This window comes from Octopus sinensis, linkage group LG8 (assembly GCF_006345805.1).
Source record: "Octopus sinensis linkage group LG8, ASM634580v1, whole genome shotgun sequence".
NCBI lineage: Eukaryota > Metazoa > Mollusca > Cephalopoda > Octopoda > Octopodidae > Octopus > Octopus sinensis.
In genome coordinates, this window is record NC_043004.1 from 5,241,126 (window position 1) to 5,266,468 (window position 25,343).

Genomic DNA, 25,343 nt, shown 5'->3' on the forward strand with positions numbered 1-25,343 from the left:
TAATTTTGAAGGAACAATATAAGACTGCTTCCAAATGCTTAGATACTTCTACAACACCCCAGATCACTACTACAAACCTTCCACATGGACACTATTATAAGACCTAGTAAAACACTATTTCTCCCACTCAGACCAAACACAAAAATAGCTGCAGTATCAATAGACTCTTTAAAACTAGTGCTCTGTCAGTTATGATGAGTGTTCCAGTTGATCCGATTAATGGAACAGCCTGCTCATGAACACTCCACAAACATGCATACCCTTAACGTAGTTCTGAGGGAGATTCAGCATGACACAGAATGTGACAAAGCTGGCCCCTTTTGAATTACAGGTACAATTCATTTTTGTCAGCTGAATGGACTGGAGCAACATGAAATGAAATGGCTTGCTCAAGAACACAATGCTCAGTGTTGGTTTGCTTATGTGCCCTTAACTTAGCAGTTTGGCAAAAGAGACTGATAGAAAAAGTAACAGATTTATAAAAAAAAAATATGTAATTGCTGGGCTCAATTTGTTCCACTAAAACCCTTTGAGGCAGTGCCTAAGCATGGCCAGAGTCCAATGACTGACCCAGGTAAAACAAAAAATTTATTCACAAATATTATTATGTATTAGTATACAAAGACTGGTGAAGGTAAAGAATATACACACCTGGTATTTAAGGTTAGGATTATGCCAAAAATGGGTGGTGTGCATATTCTTTACCTCTGCCCCCAAATTATCTTCTACCCCTTCTTTTCTTTCCAGGAAATGAAGCTGTGACTTACTATGAACTGAGCTCTATATTTGGACATGACACTTTCTTGCTTGATTTAAATGGTGTCGGTAGTGCCATGAAGGTAAGCTAAGGTCAACCTGGATCTTCAGACTCTTTTATTATATTTGTTTTCTGAGGACAGCTGTGTAAAGAAGTGCCAATCTCTAACTGTGGAGGGAACCTGTAGTAGAGGTAGACCCAGGAAGATATGGAATGAGGTGGTGAAGCATGATCTTCAAACTTTGAGAGCCTTGCAGAGGCAATGACTAGTGACCAAGACCTTTGGCGATGTGCTCTGCTTGAGAGGACCCATCAAAGAAAGTGAAATCATAGTCGTGGTTGATAATGGTGTCACATAAATGGCAACTAAAGAACATCTTTCAAGCATTGGGCTTCACTGAAGTAAAGTGACTGAGTTCCTTTTGAGTGTTGGGCCTCATGATGGCAATGAGCGAGACCTTTGGCAATATATTGTACTTGAGAAGACCCAACAAGCCGGGCAAAACTTCCATGCTTCCTGTGATTCGCCAACACTACATTTGATTTTCTGCCCTCCATACACACGCTAGCATGTATCTGACTCATACACTGTTCACTTTTCAGTCATTTGTACATTACTGCATATGCTTTATACGTACTTTTGACAAGTTGTAGTGCACCTGAGCACTGTATACAATAACTTCATTATTATTTTATTATAAAATCGCAGTTGTGGCAAAAACGCAAATAACACCTGTGTCAGTGGTATGTAAAAGCACCCATTACACTCTAGGAGTGATTGGCGTTAGGAAGGACATCCAGCTGTAGAAAACCATGCCAAATCAGACTGGAGTTTGGTGTAGTCTTCCAGATTGCCAGCCCCCAGTCAAACCATCCAACCTATGCCAGCATGGACAATGGACGTTAAATGATAAGAAACTTTTACTTGAAGTGAAATCTTTGAACTTTTTTTAAAGAACTCTGCTTTCTTACACCAACAAGTGTACAATGATCTTTTAGTAATTGTTTATTTCATCAGTACTTCAGTAAGTAATAATGAAGATGCATGACTTAGTGGTTAGGGTGTTGCATTTACAATTGCAGGAATGGTGTTTTCTTTCCTGGATCAGGCAGTGCTTTGTGTTCTTGAGCAAAACACTTCATCTCATGTTGCTCTGCAATCAGGTTGACATCTGATGTATGGTACACTATACACTTGTACAGGCAATGTTGATTTGATGCAGGGAGTGAGTTGATGTACAGTGCAAACATTTGATCACTATAAACAAATCATCTGTGTGGTTTTTCAGCAAGAAATTGCAGAACCCTCATCTGTCCTCTACAAGAGGAGAGTCCATCACTTCAGTAAGCACAACAAAAGCTATGCTTTTCCGATGAAGTCAGAATAAGGCACAAATACATTAAGAATTATCTCCCATATTTGTTAGATAACTGATAATACTAGTCATAGACTAATAATGTTTTTGCCTTACCTCACATTTAAACTTAACATTTTTAAGAATAAGTAGAAAGATATATTTTCAATGTGTAAACACTGATAGAACAGTATATATAGGATAAAATCCTTTTTCAAGAGCAGAAAAATTTGTTGGCAACCAGCCATGGTGATTGAACTCGCACTCCTCTAATATCTGGTTAGAGTGCTCTACTTTTAAACTAAACTGCTGACCGACAAATTCTTCTGCAAGAAGTTATAAAGTCATCCAGAAACACTAGATGTCATATAGATTACGTCATGTGTAAACAAAAATAGGTTTATTTTTGGAGCGTTGAAATGAATTGTAGAACAAATAGAAAGATATATTTTTCAATTTGAAAAACCTATCTTTCCACTTGTTCTACAATACATTTCAACACTTCAAAAATAAACCCATGTTTGTTTGCATATGATGTTAACATTTTCATGTTCCATGTATTAGATATATGTTAAACACAAACTAAGATTTTAAAATTCACTTGTTTTGATGTAAGAAATCCTGTCATTTTCCCTCTTCTTAACCAAAAGTACGAGTGACCTTACTTAATGTTTATCTGAAGGTTATTTTGTTTGAAAACTAAGGTTGACAAGAGTATACGGTTAGAAACTACATACTGCCATCTATTCACAGATAACTTGGAATCATTTAATTATATACAGAATGTGGTGCTTTGCTTTGCCAAACACTTCAATATACAAACTAGCAAACTCACTTACTACGCTGTACTGGGAAAACATAGAACTGATTTGCTTTAGGTAAATGAGGAGATACCTGGTGGAAAATTTGCAATGCATAGATCTATGTATATATCTTTAAATGTGGCTCCTGGAGTATCAACAGATTGAAATGTCTTTCAGTAAGTAAATTAACATCCCAGTGCTGCAGCATGTTTTGTGTAGTTTGTACAATTGGAAAAATCCAATGCATAAAAATAAATGTATAATATTAATAAGCTTTGCCAGATCGGATTGGAGCCTGGTGCAGCCTTCTGGCTTGCCAGCACTCAATCAAACCGTCCAACCCATGCCAGCATGGAAAGCGAACATTAAACAATGATGATGATGATGATGATATAGGTGCAGGAGTGACTATGTGGTAGGCTTGCTTCCCTACTGCATGGGTCCAGTTTCAATCCCACTGCGTGGCACCTTGGGCAAGTGTCTTCTGCTATAGCCTCGGGCTGACCAAAGCCTTATGAGTGGATTTCATTATCATCATCTAGTGTTTTAAATCCGGGTTTTGTCCCCGTTAACGGGGGTGGCCAGATCTACCTCAATGTCATAGCAACTTCCCTAGCACCATCTCACTCGGTTTTGGGCATCCTCCTTTGGTAGACAGAAACTGAAAAAAGCCCGTCTTATATATATATTTATGTGTCTGTGTTTGTCCCCCCACCATTTATTCAATTAAAGGCAGTGCTCTAGCGTGGCCACAGTCAAATGACTGAAACAAGTAAAAGAGTACATATTATGGATGATGTAATAGAAGTAATGTAAACCAGAAGTGACAATATAAGAAATAACACATATATTTGCTTAATCACTTCTTGAACCGAGTCCCAGGACTCCTAAGACCAGTTGCCCAGTTTCTATGGGAAAGGGACTGAGATCACAACATTCCCCTCGACCAGGATGCCGGGCTGTTGCACTCATATACAACCAAGTGGATTAGAGCAATGTGATATGAAGTGTTTTGCTCAAGAACTCAATGCGTTGCTTGGTCCAAGAATTGAGACCACAATCTTGCGATCACAAGTGTAACATCATGTCTACTGGGCCACATGCTTTCATTCATTGAAGTTAATATTCGTTAATATTGTTAATTATTATGCTTTCAGGGTTTTCTTGAGACTAATATGAAAGAATATGGAAGAGCCATGAAAAGAAAAGGAAAAGCTTAAACCAAAATTCTTGCAAAACCTTTTATGGTTTGATACAAAAGAACAAGAGAATAAATGGCATGTTTCTAAACCAGCTGAATATGTCTAAAGATTATGGTCCAAATACAAATGAAAGTTTGGTTTCTATGAATAAGTAAGTCAAAAAGGAGAACTTCAAACACTGATTACCAGGAAGAAATTCGCCAATCAAAACTGAATTGATTGCAACTTATTTCTACAGGTTTTTGAGAAAGAAACATTTGAGTGTTGAAGAGGAAATCTTTGAGTGCTTTAATTGTAAATAACAATATATTTTTGACAAAACTAGTCTCTTTGACTATAATAAAATTATTTTTCTAAACAATAACAAAGCATTTAACAAACAATAAAAGATGGAGTATTTTGTATGCACTATATATATATATATATATAATAACAACAACACTAATTCTATGATGGAATTTATAAATATTTAATGCATCGCTGCAAGCGTAGCAATGTATTAAATATTTAATAATTCCATCCTAGGATTATTATTATATTTATCCTACATTATATCGGTATAACCATGATGTAACCCAAAAAAACTGACTCATTAATCTGTTTCATTAGATGGTAGCCAGTATAATGAAATAAAAGCTTTATTTGCATACCCTTAACATTACCATAAACGAATTTAATAGATATATATATATGTAAATATTCTGTGGGTTATCAAGGCTACCACTGGTTTCATGCCAAGACTTCTCAGCAATTGTGAATACCTTATCCAAGATGGAGATGAGTACCAACTTCCCAAGTGGCAGACTTGATAATTGCTGACAGTTCTCTGCATGAAACCAGTGGTAGCCTTGTTAACTCACAAATAAAGAATATTTATCCACCAATGCACTGCTGAACACTCGTTGTCACTGTTTGATATATATATATATATAGTACATTTACAAAGTTTATGTTTAAGCCTGCTAGCTTACAACTGTTTGATGTAAGCTAACAGTCTGACAAAGGTGAGCAGACCAAAACTTCGAAAGTCACTGACAATCCTCCTTGTAAAAGTATATTATGCATTCTACAAAGAATTGAGTAATTCCTCAGTTTAATGTCAAATGTTTTTTTGCTTTTTTTTATAACACATTAAACATACATATATAAAAACTGAGTTCCTCACTATTACTCATCATCTTATGCAATCTTTTGCTTCAAAACCATATTTTAAATTATATATGACTAAGCTCTATACCATGTATTGAGCACTATTTTCTAAATATTTGGTGATATATGCACACACAAGTTTTAACATCATTTATTTTTAAATGGTATGGTTTTAACCATATTCAATCTATAGTGTTTTAAATGTCATTAAAATAAAATATTTGAGACATAAAGTTAATTTAAATGTTTATGAAACTCAATAATTTGTCCTTTTGTAAGAAGTTATATAAAATACTAATTCAGATATATATTTCACTCACCCTACCCTATTAAACCAAACTACACCTCTTTTTCAGGTACTTTGTCCTCGCTGCCCTATCCACTGTATCCTTGCTATCCTGTTGTCCTTCTCTATACATTCAAGTTCTACCAATCACTGCATTATCCCCTTCTCCGTCTTTGTATTTATGCAAACTCCCTACTCATGCAATCTTGGCAATGCTCGACCATCTCATTTATATTCTCATCTTTGTACCTCATGAGTATGCCCTGGCACAAAACCACTATCTCTCTCCCTCTGACTCAGGTAACCACATACCTCCTCTACAGCAAGACACCTATTTCTGTCTCTTTCGTATTCTAATCTCTCATCACCTGACACAAAACCACCTTTTCCAATACTCTCACCTTCTCAAAGGATCTTGGATGATCTCAATGGTGTTACTGACACATAAAAAGCATACACTCCACAATGTAAAGTGGTTGGCATTAGTAAGGGCATCCAGCTGTAAAATACCATGCTAAAGTCGAGTTTGGTGCAGTTCTCTACTTTACCAGCTCCTGTCAAACTGTCCAACCCATGCCAGCACGAAAGACAGACATTAAATGATGATCTCTCTCTCTCTCTCCATATATATATATATATATATATATGGTGCTCCAGCTTGGCCACAGTCAAATGACTGAAACAAATAAATGAATATATATATATATATAATTATTAATAGTAGGGAATATAAAATTCCAAATCAAAAGGGGAAAACAAACTCAATTTAGTAATACTAAATCAAATTTCATGATATATATATAAATATATAGAATTAAGAGACAGAACCTCCATCAAAGTAATTCAATTAATAGTGAAAGATATTATCTATAATAAAGTATAAATTTAAATATATTATTAATATTCTACGAAAAATTACTATACTAAATAATACATATTAAATCGACTACACGCATTTCATGACGATATATTCAAATCGACAATATCAAAATCATTAATCTCAAAGATTAATATTAATTCGATCCAACGATACATAGCAACTCTTCAGGTCTAAATAACATAAAATAAGTTTACAACATAAATGAAGACGTTATAATTAAACTATACATTTAGAAATAATCGATAAAATTTAACAGTATTAAAGAAAGTAGAAGCATAACTTATCTTATTGATGAGTACCAGTTAACTCTACATATTAAACAGAAATCATGCCAAAGCAAACACTAGAGCAGGGGTTCTCAACCACTTTTTATCTATGGACCCCTTTGATTACTATTTAATTCTGGTGGACCCCCATAGTCTTTTGATAAACTAGTTTTATAGAAACTTCATTCAAAATTCCTATTTTGTTTCTCACACGTTAACTTATGTAGATTGAACTGTGTAAATTGCTAGAGAGAGAAACCTAGCTGTTTCTTGCAATACAAACATTTAAATCAAAATTTTTTCAGGGACACATAAAATACTATTGTGGACCCTTGATTTTCTATTTTGTTGCATGGACCCCTGCATTAGAGCATGATACAATTCTTCAATTCATTGGGTCCCATTCAACCTATGCTAGCATGGAAGATCAACATGATGACTCTCCCTTTAGTCTTCACCCCATCATCTATTCTTCCTCTTGTGTTGAGGTAGGTTTTGTTTGGCCAAATGCCTTTCCTGTCACCAACCACTACCTGTTTCCAAGCAAGGTAATATTTCCTATGGCCAAACATATCTTTCACAAAAGACTGGAAATGAACAAAACTTGTATGGTGGTGATGATCCTTTATGACCATCACAAGATATCAACATAAAGGTAAATACATTATATATATATATGAAGAATGTACTCCCCAACATGGATTAGTAGTTAGCGACTTCAGGATCAGAGCTAAATGGTTGCCCAGAAGAAGACCAGCTTGGAGGAGAAGGGTCTGGAAGCTTAAAGATCCTGCAAATGGACAGAGATTTAGAGACATACTACTCGAAGCCTCTGACGAAATAGAAGGGGATATAGCTTCACTTAATGTGGAAGACAACTGGAGATTCCTACGGGACAATCTGCTGACAGCCACTGACCAGATCTGTGGATGGAGCAAAGTACCATCTCGATCCAGAGTAACATGGTGGTGGAACACTGTGGTTGACGGGGCTATTAGACAAAAGAGACAGGCTTGGAAGGACTGGAAGAACGGTAGTAGCAGGGAATTGTATCAGACAGCCAAAAGGGAAGCTAGGAGACAGGTTTATTTAGCCAGAGGGGAAGCGGATAAGAAAAAATTTGCCAATGTTCTGAGCCGTGAGGATGAAAGACTAGATAGATAGATAGATAGAGATATATATGTGTATGTGTGTGTGTGTGTGTGTGTCTGTCTGTCTGTCTGTGTTTGTCCACCACCATGGTCAACATAACTTCTTGGTCACTTGTCTTGAAAGACCTTAGTATCCATCCTGCCAGTTGTCTGCACTTCGCTGCCATCTTGGTAATGTGCATATGAAATGATGCATCATTGCACATGCTGATCCATAAGTCTTTCACTGTGTGTAACACTGGGACTGCAATGCCTTCAGGTCCTGTGTACGCAGGTCGTGAGTCGATAGCGCAGTGCTTGAAATTTTCCAGTATTAAACTGCATGTTATTTACTTCAGCCCACTTGTATGTTGCATTGAGGTCCCGCTGTAGGCTTGCGACGTCATCTGGGTTTTTTTATTGCCTGTGATAATTTTGTATCATCGGAGTAGCTAGTGACAGTGGCTGTCCGAATGACCGTGGGCATGTCTAAGAGGGCTATTATAGACAGTAACGGCCCCAAAACAGTTTCCAGATGTGTAATGTCAGTGTACTTACTCGACAGAGCGTTAGTACCTTGAGAGAAATGTTGTACCTAAGAAGCATCAGTTGTTGTGTGCAAGAGAGACGATTGCGCTGGTATGGTCATGTGGCGAGAATGGATGAAGATAGGTGTGTGAGAAAGTGCCAATCCCTAGTAGTTGAGGGAACCCGTGGAAGAGGTAGACCCAGGAAAACCTGGGACGAGGTGGTGAAGCACGACCTTCGGATGTTAGGTCTCACCATGGAAATGACTAGAGACCGAGACCTATGGAAGTATGCTGTGCGTGAGAAGACCCGGCAAGACTAGTGAAGCCATAATCCGTGGCCCCTACCTGGGACGTAGTCAGTCCACCTGTGCATACCTTCCTTCTTGTGACACTTGTGAAGACCTGTTGAGGCAAGTGAGAATCGTATCGAATCAAATCAAATCAAATCGAACCAAATCAAAATAGATGAACATCAATGGAATTTGTATCCTTGTGGTACCAGTGCCGGTGGCACATAAGAAAACCATCCGAACGTGACCGTAGCCAGTACCGCAACGACTGGCCATCCGAGCGTGGCCGTCCGCCAGCCTCGTCTGGCACCTGTGTCGGTGACACATAAGAAAACACCATCCGAGCGTGGCCGTTAGCCAGCCTCGTCTGGCACCTGTGTCGGTGGCACATAAAAAAAACACCATCCGAGCGTGGCCGTCTGCCAGCCTCGTCTGGCACCTGTGTCGGTGGCACATAAAATCACCCACTACACTCTCGGAGTGGTTGGCGTTAGGAAGGGCATCCAGCCGTAGAAACACTGCCATATCTGACTGGCCTGGTGCAGCCTTCGGGCTTGCCAGACCCCAGTTGAACCGTCCAACCCATGCTAGCATGGAAAGCGGACGTTAAACGATGATGATGATATATGATGGGTTTCAGTTTCTATCTAACTAAATCCACTCACAAGGCTTTAGTCAGCCTGGGGCTATAGTAGAAGACACCTGCCTGAGGTGCCACACAGTGGGACTGAGCCTGAGACCACATGATCAGGAAGCAAGCTTCATAACCATGCCTGCACCTAAAATAAATTTTTAATCAATAACTATGAACAAAATCATACAAAAATACTCAAAATTTTATAAACAGCAACATAGATTTCTTGACAAGGTACAAGACCAGTATTTTGTAAAAGAATCATATAATCCATAATGTCCATGGTATATTACTGGTACTTATCAAACATATAAAGGATAAAGCCAGCAGGATCTGGACTTCAAAATATGAAGCACCAAAAGGTAATGCATCCAAGCCAATGTTCTATAGCCTCATCCAATTCCACTGTCGTATATATATATATATATATCAGCATCATTTAATATCCATTTTCCATGCTGGCATGGGTTGGACATTATATATATATATATAAAATGAAAATCTGTACAGAAATGTCATCATAAAATAGTGGTTGATGTTTTCAGATAGAGTTCATATATATATATATATATATATATATATACATACAGCACTTTGGCCCCTTTGTTAGTGTATTGTACCTCATACTGTGAAGTTGAAAGAGTCAGAAAATTATTTCAATTACAAGAATATAATTTAAACAGATTAAACTGCTTTGATGTCCTCTTCACAGCAGAAATGCACCAAGAGAGATCAGGTTTTAAAATTCTCAAGTAAACTTTCTTATATTTCCTTCATTTGTCAATGAGTGTTCCCTTGGGGCGCTTTTTAGCTTCTTCTTCTGCCTGTTTAATAAAAGAAAACCAAAACTTCAACAAAAGGTCAATCTTTTAGACTTCCTCTCTCACACATGCACATAATTTAAAGTCAGTTAGCCTTCTATGTATGAAACTAGTTAGATAAACAGAATAATTTATCAAATGTGAAACAGTGTTGGAAAGCCCCTCCATTATGATGTGAAAATATTACAAATTGGTGATAAACCATTAGCAAGTCAAATCTGAGGTCGAGCTATTTCACTTCACTTGCTCTCTGTACCAGAAATTTAAATCATCAGCTAATGTTCCAAAGTGAGATGGGTTCTGAAAGCCAGTTATTTTCCTTCAGTTCTTTGAAGATAACCTTAATTGTTGACTGCCAACAACCTAGTAACAGGAGTTTTAATTTTTCTTTTTTTTACTTCAGTATCATGAAAGATTGTGGAGGCGCAATGGCCCAGTGGTTAGGGCAGCGGACTCGCAGTCGAAGGATCGCGGTTTCAATTCCCAGACTGGGCGTTGTGTTCATTGAGCGAAAACACCTAAAAGCTCCAGGAGGCTCTGGCAGGTTGTTGTGGTGGCGACCCGTTGTACTCTTTCGCCATAACTTTCTCTCACTCTCTCTTCCTGTTTCTTGAGTTACGCTGCAATGGACTGGCGTCCTGTCCAGCTGGGGGGGGGGGGGGAGAGAACACATATACCACAGAAACCAGACCCATGAGCCTGGCTATGCTTGAAAAGGGTGATATTTATCGTTTTTATCATGAAAGATTACTGTAGTGTATTTAATTACATATATTCAGCAAGAATAAAGCAGAAATATACAGTGGATGGAAGCGTTCCGTTGGTTACGACGACGAGGGTTCCAACTGATCCGATCAACGGAACAGCCTGCTCGTGAAATTAACGTGTAAGTGGCTGAGCATTCCACAGACACGTGTACCCTTAACGTAGTTCTCGGGGATATTCAGCGTGACACAGAGAGTGACAAGGCCGGCCCTTTGAAATACAGGTACAACAGAAACAGGAAGTAAGAGTGAGAGAAAGTTGTGGTGAAAGAGTACAGCAGGGATCACCACCATCCCCTGCCGGAGCCTCATGGAGCCTTAGGCGTTTTCGCTCAATAAACACTCACAACGCCCGGTCTGGGAATCGAAACCGCGAGTCCGCTGCCCTAACCACTGGGCCATTGCGCCTCCAAATATACAGTATGTGCATGGCTAACAGAAAGTAAGAAAAGTATCAAACACACACACACATATACAAGAATTATTTAATGGACTCCATCAGCTTACAGCTGTTTCCACTGTAAGAAGCAGAAATACTTTCTGAAATAAACACACTTCATTTTAATGTCTGTGGAAACTATAAGATGTTGCAGAAGCACTCAACTCCGAGTACACTGCTTCTTATAGCAGAAACAGTGTAAGCTAATAAGGTTGATCATGTAATTCCTGTTCCCTTGTTACCCATTGATTTATATTATGCTCTGTACGTGTCTAATGCTTTACTCTTAAACACAGTCTAAACCATAAATATACTGAGTTCTAACAAGTGGTTATTAGTTTTGCAATGCCTAAGCAGAATCATAAGATATACACATGCACACATACACACATACTCAGCTTGTGATCTACAGGAACATTGCTTATTCAATAGGTATCACGTGAACTTAATTTCCTCCATGTCTCTTGAGAATACAACACTAATCACTCCAGTTTGTCTTCTTTCAAATTAATAACTAGATGAAGATACAGTCTTCATCAATACTGTAAGAGCCCAATAGATCAGAGGCAATTACTGAACAGTATTAATGCAGAAAAAATGTTAAAACGTAATTTTTACAAATGAATATCACCTTTACCATTCCTTTAGGCTGGCAAACAATACTGAAATCAGATTACTAGTGTAAAGTGCAGTAACTTAATCTCTAAGACTGTCAGACTAAACAGAGAAATCATTGTATATCTGGCATCAAGAATGATTAAAAAGAAAGTAAAAGCGCCAACCACACACTCTTACCTGTTCCATTAATTTCTTTTTACTCATTCCTTTCCTTAACAGTTGTTTCTCAATAACTTTAGCATTGGCAGCATAGGAATCAGCAATTTCTTTCTGGAAGAAATAAAAATAATTGTGATTAGAATACAATTCCATAAAAATAAACATTTTGAACATGACTCAAATCAGTAAAAGAAGATAAAAGCAAAAATAGTAGCATAGACATTAAATTACTTACAGCTTCTATTTCTTCTTCTTCTTCATCAACAGTTGATACAGTAACAGAACTAAACTTGCCCATATTTTTGGTATGTTTGGTTAATGTAACCTGGGAAGATAAAAGAATATTTAAAAGTTAAGAAATTCTTTTTCCAACATCTCTTTCAAGTACCAATGTATTGATTGGAAATGCTATAGAAATAATTTACTTGCTCTATCACAATACCAACATCTATCTTGAACTGGGTTAAGTTGTCAAACTAATATATGACACCACTGGTTTGTTTATAAAAAAAAAATGTCTCAAAAAATCGCCCCTTGGTCCTATATGCAAAACTGGACATCGCATTACCTAATTTTGCTCCTGACACTCTTTAATTCCTGAAAATGCCCTGCTGAACTTGGGGTGTGCTGATATCCCCAAGTATCTTTTATGCCATCAAATGCTGTATATAAAGTTCCATGATACCTGTTCTTTTATTCTTTTACTTGTTTCAGTCATTTGATTGTGGCCATGCTGGAGCACTGCCTTTAGTTGAGCAAATAGACCCCAGGACTTATTCTCTGTAAGCCTAGTACTTATCCTATCGGTCTCTTTTGCCAAACCGCTAAGTTATGGGGACGTAAACACACCAGCATTGGTTGTCAAGCAATATGGGGGGGGGGAACATACACACACACACATATACATATATACGAAGGGCTTCTTTCAGTTTCTGTCTACCAAATCCACTCACAATGCTTTGGTTGGCCTGAAGCCATAGTAGAAGACACTTGCCCAAGGTGCCATGCAGTGAGCCTGAACCTGGAACCATGTGATTCGTAAGCAAGCTACTTACCACACAGCCACTCCTACACCAGTATTTAAAGAAATATATGGTACTGCCAACTATTTTAGTCTTGAAAGGGTTTAGGAAAACTTTTGTTGATGCAATGTAAGTTTCAAAAGAGCTATTTAAGAAGAAAATTCTTGAGATAATCTGTATAATTAGCATCAGTCCCATAACTTACTCAAATCCAAATTTATTGGACTCTATGTAACATTAATATTTTCTAACCTTTAATATGTCATGTAATCACTAATTAATGATACAGGAAATCATCCTTGGTGTAACTTTTAAGCATTTACCAACTATAACATTTTCTTTACTAAATCCTCAGATGAAAATAAAAATAAAATTCCAAATCCCAGGTAGGATGAAAAAAACACTTTGAGAATTCAGTGTGTTACTAATATGTGTTTTCAGTTTTGAACTATAATCCTTTTGAAGTCCCCATTACTATTCAAAATGGTTACAATTATTTGTGAAACTTACTTAACAATAAATTTTAGTACCAGTGAATTAAAATGAAAGATTAACCACCCTACAATGGTTGATGGCATATAAGACACACAGTTTTTTTTTTTCTAAATGACAAAGTCTCAAAAAATCACCTTGGGTCCTATATGCAAAGTTGGGCATCCCATGAGCAAATTTTGTTCCTGACATTCTTTTTCCTAAATATTCCCTGCTGGACTTGGGGTGTGCTAATGTACCCATGTGTCTTTTATGCCATCAGATACAATATTGTGTTTATTTTGAAGAAATATTTGATACTGCCAACCATTTTAGTCTTGAAAAGATTTAGGAAATCTTTGTACATACATGGTTTCAAAAGAACTAATAACAAAGAAAACTGTTGAGAATTCTCACCTTCTTTGGTTTGGAAATCTGACTATATACATCAGTCTTGACACCTTCTCCAGCCTCTCTAAGCGCATCTTCCACTATGAACATGACATTGCTTTTACCCTGGTGATGGTAATATAAGCAAAGTCCGCATCTGTCAAAATAACAGGTATTTCTTCTGAAATATCATCATCTAACAGGATTCTAACCAAACACATGATGTTAATGACATAAAAATTACAGAACGTCAGCTGCTTATAATATTAAGCTGGCCATTATACCTTTTTATCCCTGATGAGTTGGGCCTCTAAAAGTTTAATGGTTCAGTCAGTTATGGTACAATGCTAGTGACAGAATGAAATCAAGGAGACTTTTTCTCTTGCAAGTTAACACTCTATTAACTTAACCAGCTGAAATTTTCTGTAAACAAGAATGGTTATGTAGAGAAAAAGTTAAAAAGGTATAATACTGTCAATTAATTCTTACCGTTTGCATTTTTGTCGATACTGTTTTTCAACACCTTCAGGTCTGTAAGAAGAAACATGAATAGAAAACTGGGTGAAAAACTTTTCAGAGTATTTGAATTTATATAAGCAAACAATCATTTGAAGAAAACAAATTATTGGTAGTTTTAGCTTATAAAAAAAATGTGATATCTTTTATGCAACATCATCATCATCATCGTTTAACGTCCGCTCTCCATGCTAGCATGGGTTGGATGGTTCAACTGGGGTCTGGGAAGCCAGAAGGCTGCACCAGACCCAGTCTGATCTGGCAGTGTTTCTACAGCTGGATGTCCTTCCTAACGCCAACCACTCCGTGAGTGTAGTGGGTGCTTTTTACGTACTAGACGAGGCTGGCAAACGGCCACGATCAGATGGTGCTTTTTATGTGCCACTGGTACGGAGGCCAGTCAGGGCAGCGCTGGAAATGGCCACGTTCGCAACAGTTGTTAAATTTGGTTTCAAATTTTAACACAAGGCCAGTAGTTTCAGGGAGAGGGTAAGTTGATTACATCAACCCCAGTGCATAGCTGGTACTTATTTTATCGACCCTGAAAGGATGAAAGGCAAAGTCGACTCCAGCGAAATTTGAACTCAAAACGTAAAGACAGGTGAAAAGCTACAAAGCATTTAGCTTGGTGTGCTAATGATTCTGCCAGTTTGCCACCTTTCAACAATCATTAATTTAAAAATGTGTTTAGAAAACAATAAATCTTGTCGTCTGTAGATACCTTCTCAAATAGATAATTTCGTCTGGGTCACATGTGATTTTATGAGCATGTTTCTGACCATCTATCACTCTAGCACCATCTCGTTTCCTCAGCGGCAACTTCTCCATGGGGCAATCTAATAAAACAAATGATAAATAAAGAAGACACAAATAAAAATTTGATTTTAGACACAGACAAGGCCTTGAATTTGGGAAGTGGGAGTGTATAGTTAATACCATTGACATGACTGGCATTCTATTTTACGGATGCCAGAAAGGTGAAAGATAAAATTAAATGAGACGTTTTGGTATTGCTTGTTTTGTGTCACTGCTTTGAAGCTGACTTATTTGACACCAGACATTTTCATGTTTTTGTCTGTTTGTCGGTCCCTTTCTCTCTCTCTATGTCTGTAAGCATATTTCTCTTAGTGCATGTTTGTATCAATCACGTTCAATTAATAAACTCTAATGTCTATTTATCTGCACATGTACGAGGTCTGATTAAAAAATATCAGAACCGTTGCTATGGTAACGAAGCTAAAGTACACAGATTGAATCTGCTTGGCACAAACTGACCTTGAACTGTGTCATGCATGCACACTGAGTTATAACATTCTTGCTCAGTACGGTTGTTTATTGCAGTGCTTAGAAGTAAAGAGTTCAGAGAGTGGTCAACTCAAAAAGAAGATAGGTTTTCAGCAGCAAAGGATCTCCTTGATTGTGTCAATCATCATCATCATCATTGTTTAACATCCATTTTCCATGCTGGCAGGGGTTGGATGGTTTGACTGAGGACTGGCAAGCAAGTATGCTGCGCCAGGCTCCAAGATGATCTGGCAAAGTTTCTACAGCTTGATGCTCTTCCGAACGTCAACCACTCCAAGAGTGTAGTGGGTGCTTTTTACGTGCCACTAGCAAGGGAGCCAGTCAGGTGACATTGGCATCGACTACGTTCAGATGGTGCTTTTTACGTGCCACCGGCACAGGAACAGTCGGGGGTGGAGTGGGGGGACTGGCATCGACAATGTTCGGATGGTGCTTTTTACGAAAACCTTTCGAAAACGGTCATAACAGATGACGAATTGTGACTATGACCTTGAAAGCAAGTCTCAGTTTTTGCAGTGGAAGAACCCGACAAGGTTTCAAGACAGCAAGGAAATCCAAAAGAATGTGACAAGGTAACTGCTAACTATCCCCGCAAAAAGGAGTTTCAGGAATGCTTCCATCAATGGAAGCGATGTTGAATAAAGTGTGTGGTTTTAGAAGGGGACTACTTCGAACGAGATTAAATACCGAATTGCTAGTTTTCGTTTTATAGCACCAGTTCGAATACTTTTTGATCAGACCTCATACATGGGTGTGTATTTGCCTCCGGCGCCAAAAAGTACTGTCGCCCAAACAGTCAACTATGTCAAATCATCACATTTCCCAGCAAAATCAACCCCAACGGGATTTTCGACTTAAAATGCGAAGGGACGTAACTCTTCCGCTTATGTCAATCCACTCCAAAATTTCAAAAATAATTATTTCAGCAATAAATATTTTCTGGTCTATCAATCCTCTCCTCGTGCATTTTTATATTTTATGCCACATTTCAATTGATCCAATCTCCGATTGTTTTGAGATATACAAAGCGGAATGGGAATGTGACATATTAGTCAAGGATATAAAGACCCCGTATAGGAAAGAAAGGGTTGTTTCAGGTTCGTGCTACAGGCGAGGCTACTCTGCACAGACTATTGCACACAAGAGACGTCACACTTTAAACTGTAAAATTCTGTTTTGCATTCAGGTTATTTGTTTAATGCGATGCTTATTCATTCACGTGAAGAATTCCGGGCAGAAGTAGGGGTTCACCAAGGATCAGTCTTCAGCTCCCTCTTATTTATCATTGTCCTCCAGGCAATAACAGAGGAATTCAAGACAAGATGCCCCTGGGAGCTCCTCTATACTGATGACCTTGTTCTCATAGCTGAATCACTACCAGAACTAGAGAAGAAATTTCAGGTGTAGAAGCAAGGTTTAGAATCGAAGGACATTAGAGTCAATTTTGCAAAAACTTAAATCCTAGTAAGTAGGAAGGCAAACAAACCCCTTCAGGTAGATGGCCCTGCTTGATCGGTAGAAACTCCATAAGATGTACCCAGTGTAAGCTATGGACACATAAGAGGTGCAGCAACATCAAAGGAAAGTTAACCGGGATAATAGTTTCACTGCTTGATGCAGCCTCCTGGTTTGCCAGTCCCCAGTCAAACCCATGCCAGCATGGAAAACAGACGTTAAATGATGATGATTGTTTCGAATTAATCATGCATTATCTCAAATATATTTATGCATTATATCATTGAAATCTCAAAACTTTGTAGCTTTGTGATTTCGATGATTTGCTTATGTGCTTTGAGAAAGACATTGTAGTGTAGGTGTGACAGGCTGAATAAAGCCAGTTTGAACATAGAACTGGTAAAATATTTGGGCTGGATGTGGTCAGTTTAAATGCTAAAGAGTTAAATATTAATCGCTCTGTCAAAAGAGATACCAGGAAAATGTACATAAGTATACACAGGGATAGGACACCTAATGAAAAAAAAATGATTAACTGAAATTTAACATGGTTATAAAATAAGTGGTAAACTTGAATTTGCAAAATTTCATCTCAGAATTTTAGCCATTTTACATTAGATCTCTTTTGGTGAAAAATTACATTGTTGGTTCCAGGTTTTCAGTGTACCAATCACTGGTTCTTTGGATTACTGATTGCAATAAAGATATAGGCGCATCAGTAACTTGCAACAGAACAAATGTCACAAGAGATTTCATTTGAAGAGCATCAATTTTTTTTTGTTGCTATATATGTCTGAAAGATATATATATATATATAATAGGTATCAAAGCTGGAAAGAGTTATAGCCCAATTAATTAGGAAGAGGATTAGCCTGGATGAGATGCAGTTACATAGTGTTCCCACTGCTTACAGGAGGTGGCCAGGACATCACTATGCTAGCTAGATCTAGTTTACACCTAAGGAGGGCTGAGCATTTCACGATTACTTCTCTTACGCAATGTTGACAACTTGGACGCGAAGATCGACTCCGATTTCTACCACCATCAACTTTCTAACTTATTCAAAAATTTATAATCATAGTAGTAGTAGTAGTAATTATTGTTCTAGCAACAATACCGCTATATTCAATAATAAAAGTGCTGTATTTGAAGGAATAAACAACGCAAGAATATATTAGATGTAACACAATTTCAGCAGCATATATTCAAGGAAAACAATGTGCCAGGACCAAAATTGTCTCATAGGGAACTTAGCTATGAATAAAGGGCCCGGAGCGATTTTTTGAGACTCTTTATTTTTATGGCAAAGTGTGCCTTCCATAACATCAAAGAATGTATTTAAGCGAGATAAATGTGCAAAATGCCTAATACTTGCCAAGAATCAACGACATTTGCCCACATATACAGTAATAAATGTAAAGTGGTTTCTCTCCTTGATATTCTTCTTGATCTTTAGTGTCAGTACAAACTACACTTCTGGACACGACTTTCGGCATTTTGTCCGATAAATTTTATTTCGACTTCGACTCACGATAACCGATCTTTACAAAAACTTTTAACAAACAATCACAACTTCCGTATCCGGTAAGTCCATTAACTCTGACTTTCTTAAAAACTTAGTTTTCATCATTCATTTTGTTTTCATATTTTAAGACTCATTACTGCCCATGGACCTTTTTTTGGCGGAGGTAAAGATCGAAATTTTGCAAATTTTTTTTTTCAGAATCATAATATCCGTATTTTTGGTTTTTTTTTTTTTTTTTTTACGGGAACACACTATATCGATGGCGGAGATTCTGAATCTGCAAAAAAAAAAAAAAGCATTTCAAAATTTTAATTCCCCCTCCCCTCATTTCTTAAATTTTCACTTAAAAAAAATTTCTTTTTGCCGAAATACGTAAAAAAAAAATACGGATATTATGATTCTGAAAAAAAAAAAAGCAAAATTTCGATTTTTCAAAAACAATAAATAAATAAATAAACACCCCCTCCCATCCACCCTATGACAAGAAGTAAAATTAAAGTGTTTTCTCTACTAATGTTTCCTGATGAACATAACCCAACATGTTGTGGTTGAGGGTCTTTTGGAATTAAGAGAGTTATGTAAAAATTAGATTTTTTACCCACAACAAAATGACATTAAAAATTTTTTTTTTCTTTTTTAGTAATTCGTGTTTAGAAAGTCGATATTTTTTTTTCGAAAAATTGAAATTTAACGAACAATATTTTTTAGAATCCTAATCTCCGTATTTTTCTACGTATTTCCCCAAAAAATATTTCTAAATTTCTAAAATAAGTGAAGAATGAACAAATTGGTGAGGGGGGTGGGTTAAATTTTGAAATTTTTTCTTCTTTGGTAATTCGTATCAAAATTTTGAAACCGTGTTTCTAGCATGTCAGGTTTTCTGTTTAGGGATCTGTTCGGTTTGAACGGCAGTTTTTAACATAATTTCTAGGTAACTAAAAAATTTTAAACTTCGTATGCTGGTAGAATGTGTTTTTTTAAAACATCTTTTTCTCTTGGCTTTATTGAGAACATTCTATAATTTGTAAGATATTTGTTGTTTTTTTTTCTTCAATTTCTGTAATTTCAACCAATCACTGACGTCTATTGAGGTAAAAAACACATTCTGTGCCGTATGAATATGTCCTTCGTTTAAGAAACAGATTGGGTTTATTTACATTTGTGAAGAAAAAAAGATACCCTTCCTCCCACCCTAACCCTAACCCAGATTAATGCAATAGATCGATACTAGGGTCATAATTATGGGTGACAATTTCATATGACACCGCTAGAAAAAACTGCCGTTCAAACCGAAAAGGTCCTCTGTTTAAATACTTTTTGCGCCTGCTATTTTATAATTCTATGCATGCGTGAAAACATTAGCAGAGAAAATTTCACTTCTTGTCATTGGGCAGATAGGAGGGGGGGGGGGTATTTATTTTTTTTAAAAATTGAAATTGTACAAATATTTTTTTCAGAATCATAATCTCTGTATATTTCTACATATATCGTACAAAAGAATTTTTTAAAAAAGTGAAAATTTAAGAAATTGATTAAGAAAGTGGCTGTGTAATAAGTAACTTGCTTACAAACCACATGGTTCCGGATTCAGTCCCACCGCGTGGCACCTTGGGCAAGTGTCTTCTACTAGAGCCTCGGGCCGACCAAAGCCTTGTGAGTGGATTTGATAGACGGAAACTGAAAGAAGCCCGTCGTATATATATATATATATATATATATATATATATATGTGTGTGTGTGTGTGTGTGTGTATGTATGTGTATATGTTTCTGAGTCTGTGTTTGTCCCCCCAACATCGCTTGACAACCGTTGCTGATGTGTTTACGTCCCCGTAACTAGGCTTAGAAAGAATAAATCCTGGGGTCGATTTGCTCGACTAAAGTCGGTGCTCCAGCTTGGCCAGTCAAATGATTGAAACAAGTAAAAGAGAAATTTAAGAAAATTTAAGAAATAGTGTGTGGAGAGGGGGATTCAAATTTTGAAAATGCTTAATTATTTATTTATTTGCAGATTCGGAATCTCCTCCCTCGATATAGTTTGTTCCTGTAAAAAAAAATCCCAAAGCAAGAGCGGTTCATGATCTTTACCTACGCCCCTTTTGGCAATGTCTCGTTTGTAGTAGCCCTTTTGGCAATGTTTCGTTTGTAGTAGCACACGTTTCCGTCGATTTCCTCCGTCGATTTCCGTAAAAAACTTTTATTTTTTTACATATGGCTTTGCGGGAATATTTGAAGTAATGAGAGCGAAAGAGACTAAGAGGAAGCGATTTTATGACGAGGGAATTTCTTTTTGAAGTCCCCGTGTGTGTGTTTGATGGGGTGTGGGAGACAGACAGTATGTTGTGTAAGTGAAGTGCTTCTGTTAGTGTGTGCGAAGAGACAGAGAGAGTAATGTGTGAAAGAGATAGATAACTGAAATTTTTTACTCGGTGTATGTGTGTGTGTGTATGTATCTATGTATGTGTGTATGTATGTATATGTATGTGTGTGTATGTATGTATGGCCGATTCAGTGTAATTTTTTACTCGGTGTATGTGTATACTAGCAGTATCGCCCGGCGTTGCTCAGGTTTGTAAGGGAAATAACTATAAAGCATTTTTAGAGAGTTATAGCCAAAAAATAGCAAAAAAATGGAAAAAAACGATGGTAAATTTTTTTTGAGATTTAAAAAAGGTAGAGTTGCGTCCCCTAGACAGTTTGTGGTTCGTATTCCTGATTCTCGACCCCATGTCGAATTTATCGATTTTTTTCAGAACTGGGGGAACTTTTCAAAATTTTCGCTGCGTTAGTTTTGAATTATGACATTGGCTATGTGTGTGTCAAGTTTCATCAGAATCGGTTGAAAGCCGTGGTCAGGGTGAGGGTACAAGCAAACATACACACAGAAACACGCACAGACAAACTGCCGTTTATATAGAGAGAGATGTATGTCTGCATGTATGTGTGTGTTTGTGTATGTATCTATGTGTGTGTGTGTGTGTATGTATGTGTGTGTGTATGTATGTATGTATGTATGTATGTATGTATGGCCGATTCAGTGTTTACATTTTTTACGGAAATCGACGGAAACGTGTGCTACTACAAACGAAACATTTGCCCCACTTTTTTTTAGGAGTAGAAGCATAATCCATCATATTTCTGCAACACCTGGATTTTTCAGAGATATCTTTAGATAGTCATCAAGACTGACGTGTCTTTCCAATATTGTAATGAATCTTTTTTAATATATATTTAGTATCAGATAAAGTTGTATTAAAAAAAAAGATTTTTGGTAAAAAAAAAAAAAAATTGGGCACTAATGGGTTAATTCGTTTACTTAGGTTATTGGACTGCGACCATGCTGGAGCACTATCTGGAAGGGTTTTAGTCGAACAACTCTCCACACGCCCCAGCACTTATTTCTTTAAAGTCTGGAACTTCGTCTGTCATACTCTTAGCCGAAACATTGTTTCAGGCACACAGACCAGCACGGGTTTCCAAACGATGGCGGGATGATACACACACACACTCTTATTAAGGCCGCAATATACATATATATATAAGTGAAAGGAGTACAGTGAACTTGCCATGAGGAGTGGAATATCCAACGTTTCGGATGCAATCCTTCGTCAGGGGGTGGAGAAAAAGAGAAGCTGAAGTAAAACAAAGAGTTTTACATGCCTCAGCTTGAAAAACTGGCTGCAAATGATAATGGACGCAGAATAACATGGACTACAAACGTGAAACAGAAGTTATAGGAGATGGCGTGCAGAAAGGAGGAGGAAAGGGTGATGGAGAGAGTAGAGGTAAGTAAATACGGTAATGTTGCAGAGAGAGGGTGGAAGGAAGATTAAAAAGGGTAAAAAAAGAATCGAGAGGAGGTGAAAGAATGAAAGGAAAAACGTTCATTCATACTTGTCAGGGACCTGGTGCCAATGTCAAATATGAGACATTGCTCCTTTCATTTCCTAGGGAAGTGGGAGTCCATGGTGTAAGGCAATGCCACACACTGGTAAATCTGCAATAGAATGATTCACAATGTTGAAGTGGGTGGCGACAGGTTGGCCTGGCATACGTAACATTATGCCTCTGAACATTTAAAGGTTCCTGGTTTTGCGGTGCCGGGAGCTGTGAAGCTTCTAACAAGGAGATTTCCAAGGAGAGGCGGTGTGGGAAAGATAGGCTAGTTGTTGGATCAGAAAGAAGAATGCGAAAGTTGTGGGTAAGTTTGTATTTTAGAGGGAGGGTGGACGGATGGTAGGTGAGAGAGAGAGTGTGTGGAAAACGGTCGGTGGAAGTATGTGAAACTCCTACAGAGAGTTTGCCTCTTAGGGACAGCAAGGATTATTAGGAAGATTCTAAGCACTTGAAAGACTGCTGAAAACGTGTGGATATCTAATGTTACAGATAGTAACCCACTACCATATAAATCCTACAGGAATAAGACCAAACCCAGCTTTGTTTCTATAATAATAATAAGAAGAAGAGGACTTATTGGATGTGAACACAGCATTAGCGCAAAGGAAAACAACATAGCATGGTATGTAAAAAATGCTACAGAACCGCTGTTACTAGAAGAAAGTGAGGCTTGTGTAGGATGAAAGATTGCAAAGATAAAGCACTATACAAGAAATTGAAAACGAATGAAACTGAAAATGGGTAGGTAAAGAAAAGAATGCATGGTCTATTTCATAGGGATGTTGAAAATAAGACACAGAGAGAAAAAATGGCTGTGAATGACTAAAAGTGATTTAAAACCGGAAACGGAGGCTCTAATCTGTGCTGCCCAAGAGCAAGCACTAAGAACAAACTACATAAAATACAGAATTGACAACACAGCAGAAAGTGATAAGTGCAGAATCTGTGGACAAAACGGTGAAACCGTATGGCATATTACCAGCCAATGTACGTCACTAGTCCGGAAGGAATATGAGACACCACGACAATATAACCAGGCTTGTCCATTGGACACTCTGCAACAAGTACGGACTTGACAGCGCAAAAAATTGGTACAACCATAAACCTGAAGGCATCGTCGAAAATAGAAATGCAAAGATCCTATGGGATTTTATGATTTAGTGCGACCATAAGATAAAGAATAGGAAGCCGGACATAGTCTTGAGAAAGAAAACAAACTATGCTGGATCATAGATATAGCATGCCCAGAGAGATATGACAGGTTAGTTTGGGAAGGTAAGCAGTTGTGGTCGATGAAAAAGGTAGCAGTAATACCAATAATTGTCGGAGCCCTGGGAACAGTGAGCAGAAATTTCGAGAAGTACGTGGAACAAATAGGGGCTGCAATAAGAGTGGAGCACTTTCAGAAAACAGCACTGCTTGGAACCGCTCGAATACTCCGGAAGGTACTCGAAAAATAAGAGGTGTTACCTTAGTTCACTAGTAGTGAACAGCAGACACCCTAGTACGTCTCCAGCGTTAGAAGCTGTGCAAAGGCAATTATAATAATAGTAATAAATAATGGAAATCATTCAAGTGAGTGGCAAATAATTACACTAGATTTATGCCTCCATTCTTCGTTTACGAGGGGAATTTCAAATGTCTATTTTGCATTCGTCATACCTACATTATCTTTTATATAGATCTATTAATTCGCTTAAATTTGACTCACTATTGACTCGCTGAAAATATTTCTTTTAGTTCCTTTTTTTTAAAAAAGAAATTAATCATTTTGTTGCAAGTTAAAATTTACTGTAGCTCAATTTCTAGATGTCATTTTTTTTTTATCGATTATTAACCGCTTATAAGGTCTAATAAAATCAAAACCTGTCTTCCTTACCTGTAAAGAAAAGTCAGATTTTCTCTTAAGCATACAAATTAATTTCTAAAATAATTTCTTGAAATTATCTCCCCTTCTCTTTGAGGGTCGCTAACAATTAACGCTGAGTTTCTTTTTTGTAAAATTAAGAGGGAGATTTGTATTGATTGAGAATTTTTGAGGGTTTCATTCCCCACTTAACTCAATGGTTTTCAAACTGACAGATACAAGGTCTCTCCTCGACTACAGTATTATTTCAATTATTTGCTCCCTTTCACCTCTTTATTAACGAGGATAAAAAAATAGTATTTGCATCGATACAATATGGCAATCATCTGGAAATAAAGGTATGAAATATTTTCGGTACAATCGTTTTGGTGCTGCTTATTTGACGGGGCTGATTCAACGCTGTTTTCTTGCCATCATCTATTTTGTTGTTTATTTCTTTATAATGTCTCTCTCTCTCTCTCTCCCTCTCCCTGCGTTTAGGTGTGTCAGCATCTAGTTATGTTTCGAGTATGCATAATATCTTCTCCCCGCTCTCTCTTTTTCTCTCACTCTATTTGTATATATTTCTGCGCAAGTGTATGTATGCCTGTGTTTATGTGCTTGCCTCCAGTGTCACAAAGTGCTGTCACCAAAACAGGCTGAACGTCCAGTCTGCCGTGTCAAATCCACAACGTCCAATCGTTTCATTCCGCAGAAATAATTTTCAAAAGTGAGGTAAGGCAAATAACACAAGTGAGTCAATGGCATAAATAACAATAATTCATTCGCTTGGCGAGAATGAAGTGGCAAAAAATTCTGTATGGGAAAACAAGA

General features: G+C 37.4%; 2 protein-coding genes across 2 annotated transcripts in view; one reads left to right on the forward strand and one right to left on the reverse strand.

Moving 5' to 3' along the window:
- The window catches only part of LOC115215091 (serine O-succinyltransferase), a 31,756-nt gene extending 26,300 nt beyond the window's left edge, over window positions 1-5,456 (forward strand). Inside the window, exons 10-11 of the mRNA XM_029784255.2 lie at window positions 748-839; window positions 4,073-5,456. Of these exons, the coding sequence (XP_029640115.1) occupies window positions 748-839; window positions 4,073-4,135 (155 nt within the window). The 3' untranslated portion in view covers window positions 4,136-5,456. The remainder of the gene's footprint in view (window positions 1-747; window positions 840-4,072) is intronic.
- A 4,010-nt stretch (window positions 5,457-9,466) lies between these two features.
- Window positions 9,467-18,885, reverse strand: LOC115215032 (UPF0428 protein CXorf56 homolog). The gene is made up of 7 exons (XM_029784162.2): window positions 18,618-18,885; window positions 15,204-15,318; window positions 14,456-14,497; window positions 13,994-14,123; window positions 12,319-12,408; window positions 12,102-12,194; window positions 9,467-10,106 (listed from the first exon to the last, which is right to left on the reverse strand). The coding sequence occupies exons 1-7, from the start codon at window positions 18,736-18,738 to the stop codon at window positions 10,056-10,058; spliced, it is 642 nt and encodes a 213-aa protein (XP_029640022.1). The 5' UTR covers window positions 18,739-18,885; the 3' UTR covers window positions 9,467-10,055.
- Window positions 18,886-25,343: the final 6,458 nt, after the last annotated feature.

Excerpts from the sequence above, each read along its gene's own strand:
- LOC115215032 (XM_029784162.2), bottom strand. The coding sequence starts at position 18,738 with ATGCCGAAAGTCGTGTCCAGAAGTGTAGTTTGTACTGACACTAAAGAT. Across the intron at positions 14,498-15,203 it reads GAAATTATCTATTTGAGAAG|ACCTGAAGGTGTTGAAAAAC; the intron begins GTATCTACAGAC and ends TTCTTCTTACAG. Across the intron at positions 14,124-14,455 it reads TATCGACAAAAATGCAAACG|ATGCGGACTTTGCTTATATT; the intron begins GTAAGAATTAAT and ends TTATTTTGACAG.